The sequence below is a fragment of the Vipera berus genome, assembly GCF_964194415.1.
Source record: "Vipera berus genome assembly, chromosome: 1".
NCBI classification, from domain to species: Eukaryota; Metazoa; Chordata; class Lepidosauria; order Squamata; family Viperidae; genus Vipera; species Vipera berus.
Window position 1 is genome coordinate 319,823,015 of NC_138202.1, and position 11,203 is coordinate 319,834,217.

The window sequence follows — 11,203 nt, forward strand, 5'->3', positions numbered from 1 at the left end:
TCTATTACTGTTGTCAAAATTATTATAGACTTTATAGAATTATAGTAAATTATAAACAGCTCTAGCATTAGCATTTAAAGCAGATATAAACATAGATTGTTTAAAAATGAGGATCCATTTCCTTAATTTTATTTACTTGTACTTAAGTAAAAATCTACACTATGAACAAAATGAAAACCAAATCTCCAATACTATTGATACATAGGTGACCATTCATTTCACTCAGTCTAAAAGACCTCTAGAAAGCCCTGTCTTTGAATGTATTTATGAATAAATACACATTTATTATAATAATGTTGCAGAACAAAATGCAACATGCCAGACTAGGCACATTAGGTTTGCATACACCACCCTATAGATATTGCTTCTAGTGAAAAGGTAGCACAAAGGCTGCTTTCATAGTAACAGCTACCTTACTTCAAAGGTTTCTGCCATTCCATCCAGCATGCCCACGCTGCTGCCCTATAATTTAAATTAATCATACCAGCTTCATTTTCATGCATTTCTTGCCTTCTTTCGTGGGTTATTCTTGTACTTACTTGCCCTTGGCATCTCTTTTGAGGAATAGCTTAATATTTAAGTACTTTAGAAATATCATGTGTTCAGCTCCATGGTGCATTATCAGTATTTGCTGGAAATATAAATACTAAGTCCTAAAGCATGGAGACACTAATTAGCACTTTCATATACAAATGTTCTGCATGCTTGATGGATGAAATTCACTCTGCAGGGAGACTTGTTCTATAGGCATGCATTTAATTAGTTTCAGACATGCTGTAGTGTAGATGATCTCCTCTACTCAATAAAGTCAGCAGTTTAATCCATCAGATCCCTGGATTTTGTTTAGTTTCCACTGGGATCTATGACACTTGGTTTCAACAGGACTAAGTTCTACAAACCTTCTTCTGATTCCAATCTGTTTTAATGTTCTTTGCACAAATTAAGCATTAGTCTTTTAATATACATTCGTATATTATCTTTGTCATACTTTAAAATAGTTTTGTTAAATAATCTGAAATCAAATATTCTTACTGCTCACTTGATAGCCAATAACTTTTATCAAACATGTTACATACTGAGAGAAGGACATTTTTTAAAAAATACAATATATTTCCTCAACCAAAACAGCTGCAAGAGGATATTTAACTTCATCTAATTCTCTGAATTAAGGAGAAGTGGGTTGTTGTAATCATAACACTGCCTACAGTTTAGCAATGTATTTGGAATAATATTCCAAAACTAATTGCGTACCAGATACGATATGACAGGCAAGGAAGAAACATAATGTTATGGAAGTTGCAGTTCTGAACTGAGATACTGTAAAATAAATAGTAATCTCTGAAGGGGAAAAGAATATTTCTAAAGTATCGTAAATATCACTCTAAACTACTCAAAATCACTAATGTATTATTAAAATTAATTAGTTTTTAGCTGACCTTATAAATAAATTTATCAATTCAATATAAGGAAGCAGAATTTGCTTTTCTCACAAATATCCACTATAAATTAAAGCCAAGATTTAAATATTTGTTTCATTTCAGAAGCAAAAATTAACAGATGTAGAAATTAATAAGCAAAATTAAAAATTTACATTTACATCAGAAATTTAAAACCAACATTTGAAATTTTAGGATTATTAAAAATTTTCTGGGACAGGATGTTCAATGAGATAATGCTGTAACTTGGGCACAGCAAAGAGTGAGAAGCTGGCTGCTATAGTTTGTAATGGTTTATCATTTTATGGCTTATAGCTTTTGGTCCTAACTGTAGTTCATTCCATACACCACACTTGACCAAAGTATGAAAACTCAAGTCAACTGAGATGTACCAGAACATGGTTAAAAACAAGCCATAGCTGAACAGAACGCATGAATCCAGTTTATGATTGATAACTAATTTCCCTCAAAATGTGTTCCTTTTTCAATCCACAAAATAGTTCTATTTGCTCTCAATAAGATTATTTATTAAGGTGAATTCTTTCTAAAATCCAAATCATCTACTGATGAAAAATTTTAAATGTTTAAATAGAACACATGACTCACCAAAAAATATCAATATCAGTTTAAATTTCACAATTTCTTCCACTGTATCAGTGAGTACACATTTCATATTGAAATCAAATATATTATGATGTGAAACTTGAGGATATTAAGCATTCAATACAACTGTGCTACTATTATTTTGTATACTACTATTATTTTGTATATACTGGTGAAAAGCATTCTTCATTGATAAAGAATTAAAATAATCTTGATTACTAGAATTCAACATTTTGACAAGTATACCAGCAGTGCAAATTTCTAACCTCAACAGCACAATTTATTATTATAAAGTTTTATTGCTCCTTGGAGGACAAAAAAAACCCCAATATTAAGAGTACGTGTGCCTTATCTTGCACTCTGTATGGCTTAAGTACTGTACTAGATAATTCTCTAACATCTGAAGCAACTCTCAGTTAAGATTATCATCTCCAAGATCAAAACTGCTGCAAGGCCTTCCTTGGATTCTTAATAATGGAGAAACTGCACAGAGCAAAGGCATTTCAGATACATAACATGCCAGCTATTATTCTGGCATGATATACCCTGTCTACGTGAATAGCATTCACAAATTTCACTCATATTCAAATTCACAATCTTCTATCAACACTAGATCACAGATGTGCCAATATTTTCATTCCTATATACATGTATTACTAACCAAATGTAATATAACAAAACTATTTGGCACTTCTAATTAATCAATGGGTGTTATTACCGGAGGGTGAATTAAAGAAATCTCCCCTCCTCTCCTCTCCATAGGTTTAAACAACAATAGCCACATTTCTCTGATAATCTGACCCCACCATATATGGAACTATGTTAATTTAAATTCTAGGGTATACAGTAGTCTCAAATTCAGCATCTATCATCTGAAAGTTGTTAACAACTGCTTTAGAAGCTTATCGATGGCAGTGGTTCAGAAGAAGACACAGGCAAATGTTTAGAATCCTGAGAACTCTTACTAAGGAAGATGTCTCCAATGCAGCTGCAATTTTAACGCAAAATTGTTTAGGAAAGGGCACATATATAGGATTGCCCAGCAATAAACACGACTTTATTTAAACCTTGCAATTATTTCTCAGGACCATTCGGAACTGAGAGATTCATTATCAGAATCAAGAATGGGATCTTAAAATTTCTCCGAAGATACCAACGGAGCAGAAGAAAGGCACTGGCATGTATTTTTCTCATTCCTCCAGCCGCCCCTTTCTCGCCCTTCTTGGAGCCGTTTCAAACCAGCACGTTAGAGTGAGCCAGAAGAAACGTTGCCTGCCAGCTTGAGAAAGATCCCGCTGTTCAGTCTGAATGGCACCGAGCAATTGCTGGGCCTGGTCTAACGACCAAACAGGGGAGGAGAAAAGGGGGAGACGCTAACTGTTGTGGCAGCGGCGGAGGCGAGCGAGGGAAAGAAATCACTTACGGACGGAGAGGGGGCTCGATTGGGTCTGGGCACCAAATGGCTGCGGGGAGAGAGAGCGGGAAAGAGAGACACTGGCTCCCGGCATCCACTTCCCAGCTCCCTCCAACATCTCCGGAGGACACAAAGGATCCCCTTGAAAGGGGGTGGTTAGTCGTAATCGTGCTAACGCGTTTTTTTTTAAAACACACACACACACACACACACACACAAAACAAAAAACACACCCCAGCAGCACAGTTCCTACTTTCCAATAAAGCCCCAAAGAGCCACCCAAGCTCCCTCGCGCCTCGCCGGACTGGGGGTCCACCCGAGCGCGTTTCAGCGCCTCGAAGAAAGTGCATCCACGCCGCTCAAGAGGCAGGGCGAGGACCGACTTTTTTTTTTTCGTTCTCTCCAAAACCCTGCTCGCTCCCTACTCCAACTCCAGACAAAAGCGGAAAATGGGGCTTCCCGTCCTCCCCAGCCCAAACAAACTCGAAGGAAAAGAACGCCGGCGCGGGACGCCCGGTTTGGAGCGGCAAGGCAGAGCGACTGGCCGGCCGAGCAGGCACAAGAACAAGAGGCGAGGAATGCTTTTTTCGCCTCGCACTCACCAAGCAGCAGCAGCAGCAGCAGCAGGACTCCCCTCGCCATCTCCGCGGTCAACGCTGCACCGGTTTGATTGTCTTTTCGGCTGTGCCCGGCCAACTCCGGCCTTGGCACCCGCTTTCACTCCATGCTGTTCAGAAAAAGCTCCAGAAACCTCTTAGCCCAGGCCAGCCCAGCCGCCAAAGCCAGCCCCGGCCCCTCCCCTCGCACACCCGGGACAAGGTGGAGCTTCCGGGCAGGAGGATCCCGCTCCGGCAAAGGCAGGCCAGAACCTAATTGCCGACCACCAGCCCCGACTTATTTCTCCTCTCCTCTCCAATTACCTGTCCGGTTGGCGGGCGACCTCTACTGACTGGACTTGGTGGGCTCTTAAGATGAGAGACCGAGGCGAGTTTTTTTTAATTATTATTATTATTTCAAAGGAAAGGTTCCCCGGAATGTCCTAGAGCAGGGGTCTTCAAACTTGGCCCTTTGATGACTTGTGGACTTCAACTCCCAGAATTCCTCTGAGGAATTCTGGGAGTTGAAGTCCACAAGTCATGAAAGGGCCAAGTTTGAAGACCCCTGTCCTAGAGACACTCCCGAAAATATATGCTTCAACTTGGTTAATACTAGTTAACTACATTAATGTTGCAATCCGATAGTTTTACTTAGAATTACTTGCAATATGTTTAGACTCCGTCTATATTTTCTCCTGTTCATTTCGCCTAATCTTATTGTCTATTTCTAGCAGCTGTAGCCGCCTCCCACGACCGCTCCCCATTGAATGATTGATTTACAGAGATTTGAAGAGGATTTACGCTTTTAAACTTGGGAAAGATTTCTGAGAATTCCTGGATAGCGAAGGGGAAAAAAAAATATATCGCTGAACCAGTCAACCCAAAATGGTCACTCCAGGTGACTAGGTTCTTGTTGTGGACACATTATGCTAAAAGTCCCCCCAAAAATAAATAAATAAATAAATAAATAAATAAATAAATAAAAAAAAAACAAACCTAGGTCTCTGGAGAAGGTTCCAATGCTGGAAAAAGATGGAAAGAAAGAACAACCAGCTGCAAAGGGAATGGACTTTTACAGTGGCAATGGGAGCACCATGGAATGACCTGAAGGACCATGGTGGGGACAGATCCTCATGGAGAAAAATCTTACTGTGGTTACTAAGTCTTTGCTGACATGATGATACATAATCAAAGAACTGCAAGCAATTCTGGGCACATAATAGAGGTATACAATTATGAATGTAGGTATACTTGCACACTTCATCTTTCAAGATTCTACTCCATGCAGTTGATGAATGGGAAACTGAACCTGCAAACTTTTGTGCCTTAATAAATGTGTTATTTTTTAAACTGCCATAAAATTCTTCGTTGCCTTTTCCAGATAATTTGTTCCTCATGAAATATGCATAAAGCTGCCTTCTAAATGTTATCCTCTGTCTCTTCCCATTTATTCAGGACCCAGATTGTTGGGGGCAATAAGCTGACTTTGTAAAAATGCTGCTGGGGGGGGCGCAAAAGCCCTAATAAGCAAGCATATACATAGAATGAAGGCTATTGCTAAGCACATTGATTTGTGCTTCTTAGATTGTAAGCCGCCCTGAGTCTTCGGAGAAGGGCGGGATATAAATGGGATTTAAAAAAAACAGCCTTATTTCTGTTCATTTCAAATTTAGCAGTCTCATTCAGTCTCATTCAATGGGTGCTGGATCATACATCAAGCTTAAACATAATGTGGTTTATCTGGTTTGGGGTTAACGTGACCCAGTCTTTTGCAGTTTATTCAAAAACCATGATTAAATTGGGTTAGTATATGTGACTACATATTCAGTGTAATTGTCATTAGAAAATTATGTGTTTCAATACTACAAGACTTAATTTTTAATATGCCACAAGTACTGAGAAATATAATGGATGTTGAAAATTTAGTAATGGGTTTTTTATATGACTGATTAAAACTGTAGATTTGTTCTTATTTGATTAAATTACAAGTTAGTGTTTCAGCTCTTTCTTAGTGATATCATTCTATTACTTTCATAAATGTAGGGCAATCTTTTCAAATACTGTAAATAAGGATAAATTTCAAGGATACTGTAGTGCATAAATGTTGCAGGGAAATACACTTCTTTTGAGGAGGACCCCAAGTGTTAAAGTTAATGAGGTTTCACCTCTTGGCAGCTCTAATTTGGGTTTATTACAGAACAATTTTTTTTATGGAGGGATTAAAAATTGTACATTTATGTAGCTATAATCTACATGATTGCTCTTGATGGGAAGTTCCAAACTAAAGGAATGTAAATAAATAATGTGAGAATTGTTGTGCATCAAAGGAATGCAAACAAGTTATATTTTGTTTATTCAGTGGTTTAAATAGAATAATATTAACATGCTTAGGAATAATGCTGTGAAAAACATAATTGTGTGTGTGTGTCCTGGATTAAGCTTCATTATGGAATCATGCCATCTATTAATTTTACAGAGTCCAAACCCAACTTCAATTTTAACTTACCTATAATTTTTCCAACTTCTGTATTTTTTTTAATTTCAAGGATAAAAAAGGATAAAAACTGCTATGACTTCTGATTGGTACTAGGATCTATTCACATGGAAATAGCTACTTGAGAAAAATAACTGCCCATGTGTAACCACTATCTGAAAAAAACCAGACTTTAGGTCTAGCTTTTATAGCAGGAATTAAGGAAAGCAGGTCCCTTGGAGAAGGAAACCACAAACCCTTGAGGAAGTAATAAAATCATTTTAATTTCCTCTCAATCATCTGATAAGTAATGCTATTAGCACTATTAACAGTTTTTCTAATTCATAGTTTCATTCTTTTATAACAAGAATTCCAAATATGTACGTGCTAAAAATTCAAAATTAGTAAAGTATCACTGTTAGTGGGCCAATTTATAAATAGTGTTCTTATGACATGCTATGCCAGAATATCCAGTTAATTTGTGCTATCTTACCCCACAGAGTTGGTTTACTGATTATCCAAATGTGGAATTGTGGCCATTAGATTTATTAAAAAAACTACAATTTAATCAAGACATCTGGTTATTGTCTAAAAGTCAATTGTTTAAAACACTATATACAACATTCATGCCATACCTGTATGGTGGATTGTTTAGCCTGCTACATGACATTGCACTCTCCTGCTCCAAGGACACTTAACAAGAGACTGCTAACTCTCCAGGCCCCCAAAGGTTTTCCCTATGATCACTTGGCCCAGAACATCAAAGGGTTCTGTATCCTATTTCATTTCTTTTTATCTCAAGCTGAGAACAGCAGGGCTGGTGACAACCCTATTTCCTTTACAGGCTTGCAACTAAGGGAAGAGGCAATAAAGATTATAACCCTTGCTCATGTTTTCACAAAATACTTACCGTGTAGTAAATGGCCTTTGTTAATCAGGGAATTCACATGCTGCTTTGGAAAACTGCAGAATAAAGGGTCATTTGCTTACAAATTTGTAATATTTCTTTTTCTGTTATAAAGTGCATATGAACAGAAATCTACTTATTCATTTATTAAATATATATCTCATGGTAATACTTAACAACAGAACTAGCATATAGCTGTTTATTTTAATGTTCCAATCTAAGGATTATCATTCCCTGTTGGAAAGAAACAATTAGTACTATGTGTCATTATTTTAGATTTGCTATACTATAAACAAATAATATGATTATCCAATAAATTAGTGTCTGTTTATTTAATCTTTTTCTATCTTTGTCAAACTGGAAAAGTTAGATTCACTGTTTGTGGGGGGGAAATCTTTCAGTGGAATGGATACTGTTAGTGGAGGGGAAGTAGTGGAATATCATTCCAGATCACTACTAGCTGTAAGGTAATATTTAAAAAGTCAAATATTCAACAATGAAACATTTTGAATCCTGTATAAAAAAGAGGCTTTTGATCTCAGAGCAATTGAAGTAAAGGCCTTTCTTGCAAAATTGTATAGGTTGTATCGGTGGCTTAAAGCAGAAGCTTTCATTTTTTTTTCAGCCCATGGAACTTGTTAATGGAAAACCATTCCTAGAAACCATCATCAAGAGCTGTACTAACAAAAAAAATGGCCAAGAGGGAATGTACTTTTGTTTGTCCTTGGCATCTATGGAAATTCTCAATCTTTCAGGTTATGGTTGCCCCAAAGGTGCTATTTCTAAAAGGCAACTGGACTTCCTTGGTTTTTTGTTTGAAAATGTTTTTCTCCTCATCCAAGAAACTTCTTCAGTTTCTTCAAGAACTGAAGAAGCTTCTTGGATGAGAAACAAAACTTTTTCAAAGAAAACCCCAAGAAAATCCAGTTGCCTTTTGGAAAAAGCACCTTTGGGTTTTCCCTTAGTCTTTCACTCAGCTGCATCAAAACCTTATGGTTCCGTGGAACATAATTTGAAGAACTGATCTAAGGCAGTTTCTGCTATTCAAATTCTTCAGGTGAGCTATAACTGCAGCAATCTTCAGCCATGGCCATCCTGCCCATACTATTGTATTTGATAATAATGGGAAGTAAAATCTGTTTAAAGTTGATGTTCAGAATTTCAAAGGCACTTTGAAAGGCACTCTATATTTCTTAAGTTCTATAAATTAATTTTTACTCAATATTAGTTTTGTCCTCATATGCAACTGCCATGGATTGGAATAATTTCATACACTAAGCCAGATGACTAATTCTATATAAGCATTCTCTTCTCTAGGCCAGGTAATTTAATGCAATTTGCTACTTACGATGGTTTAATTTTTGTCACTCAAGAGAGAAATAATTCAGTGTGAAAGTAAAAATTTCTTGCAAAAACTATGATGTTCGTTCCAACATTTTAATGTAATGGGTGATCGTTATTTGTTCTCTTAGGATACTGTTTTGGGAAACAGAAGCCATCGATAATATTTTTGCTTCTATCTTCCACTGTAATGCTATGTTGAAAATAGGTATGAGTGCAGTGAAAGGGTGAAATTAAAGTCAGTGGTTCACAAGCCAAAGTCTTGATTCCTCCTCCTTCCAGAACACTACAATTTAGAATTTCACACTAGTATGTTGAAAACTTGGAAATTACTGATGAATCCCTTTACTTCTCTTTCACATAATAAAGAACAATTTTACACTCTCCTTAATTAGCTCTTATAAAATGTAAACAGGAAATAAGGGCACTTTGTAAGCTGAAGTTTCTTTTTCCTGAGTTTTTCCCTCCCCCCCCAGATGGATAGATGAAGACATTGAGTTTTCTAGGAGCCTGTTAAAATTTTCTTAAGTATATAGCCAGTCATAGAGGGTTAAATGCCTATTATACAGTATATCACTCTTATTTCCAAGATTTACTGCTCTGTGCTATGGTTAGGAAACCATCAATGATTGTGGAAATCAATAGCTCCAGTGAAAATAAAGGATACACAATTCAATCATTTAAAAAATAATTCCAGTTGCCGCGAGTTAAATTTAAGATAATGCAAGATACGCGTGAAAGAGGTGGTCTTAAAATGCCTAATTTCAAATTATATTATGAAGCTGCTGCTTTGTCAGCGATAAGTGACTGGTTTAATTTAACACAAGGGAGATTATTAAATCTTGAGGGTCATGATTTGTTATTTGGATGGCATGCATATTTATTGTATGATAAGAAGGTGGATAATGTGTTTAAGATACATATTTTAAGGTATGCTGTGTTGCGAGTTTGGAAAAAGTACAGACACAAGTTAAATTATAAGATACCTATTTGGGCAATACCTAAACATGCAATAGAAAACATAAATGTTGGATTTAAACATGATGTGACTACATATAAGGAAATTTTAAGTTTTGAGAGGAATGTATGGCAATTAAAGTCATATAATATTTTAAAAGAAGAAAAGATTGTACAAACCTGGTTTCAGTATGGGCAATTACAGGCTAGGTGGAAAGAGGACCAGAAAACTGGTTTTTCAATGATTGATGAAAATTTGGTAAAACAAATTAGAGATCAAGGTCAAGCACATATAAAAAGGATATATCTTGCATTGATAGAAATTGATTCAGAGACGGAACTTGTTAAAGATTGTATGATAAAGTGGGCTCAGAATTTTCAAGAAGTTATTACAATGGATACTTGGGAAAAGATCTGGGTGAGAAATGTAAAATTTACACAGGCCCAAAACTTAAGAGAGAACTTCTACAAAATGTTTTATAGGTGGCACTTAGATCCTAAAAAATTAGCAAGTGTGTATCCGAACTGCCAGCCCAAATGTTGGAGGTGTGGTTGTGAGGATGCAACGTATTTTCATATATGGTGGACTTGTAAAAGGGTTAAAGCTTTTTGGATTAAAATTTGGTGGAATATGCAAAAAATATTCAAGAAAAGGATAAAGTTTTGTCCGCAACTGTTTTTATTGGGTATTATCACAGATACTACCGTTGTGGACACTAAGTTGATGTTGAATTTAATTACGGCAGCAAGACTTTTAGTAGCGCAATATTGGAAGAAGGAAGAACTGCCGGCTATAGAAGAATGGACTTTAAAAGTTTCCAATTTGGCGGAAATGGCAAAGATCTCAGCGTATTTGAAAGACCAATCGCAACAGAGATACATTGTGGAGTGGAGAAGATGATTATATCCAGAATAAATATGGGACTAAAAAGTTTCACTTAGCATTTGAATAAGTAGTGGATTTATATGATGTATAACTAGCTTGTAGTTATTTTATTAAGAGTTATAGTGTGATAGAATTTAATATTTTATTGTTGTTTGCATATTTTAGATTATGTTTGTTTGTATTTTTATACCCTGTATTTAGCTCTGGGAAGTCTGGGGGGGAGGGGAGGGGAGAGTTGGGGAGGTTTGGGGAGAGGGGAGGGGGAGGGGAGGGGTTTTGTATTCAAAAATGTACTGTAAAACTTTTCAATAAAAAAAAAATCCAGTTAATGGGCTTTAGAAAGATACAAACCATTTCTTCCCTTGCCAAGAAACTACAGGGATTTATCTAGTCAGTCTCCAAGAATTTAGGATTGCAGCCAGTGAGAAGAGAGAGACAAATGACCTAGAGCCAGAGGACTGTTCACTAATTCAGAGTAATGAGACACATTTTGGAATGTTTTCTGTTATAACATGAAGTGGATTTATTTCAGATGTTTTAATCCTACACTCTACAATATTATCCTATCTGCCATTGAATATGTAGTTATG

At 36.5% G+C, this 11,203-nt stretch overlaps 1 protein-coding gene across 1 annotated transcript in view; it reads right to left on the reverse strand.

Moving 5' to 3' along the window:
* Positions 1-4,752, reverse strand: part of PTK7 (protein tyrosine kinase 7 (inactive)) — a gene marked incomplete at its 5' end in the record, with an annotated part of 89,653 nt that extends 84,901 nt beyond the window's left edge. The window contains 2 exons of the mRNA XM_081312905.1: positions 4,056-4,167; positions 4,711-4,752. Coding sequence (XP_081169031.1) covers positions 4,056-4,167; positions 4,711-4,752 — 154 coding nt within the window. The remainder of the gene's footprint in view (positions 1-4,055; positions 4,168-4,710) is intronic.
* Positions 4,753-11,203: the final 6,451 nt, after the last annotated feature.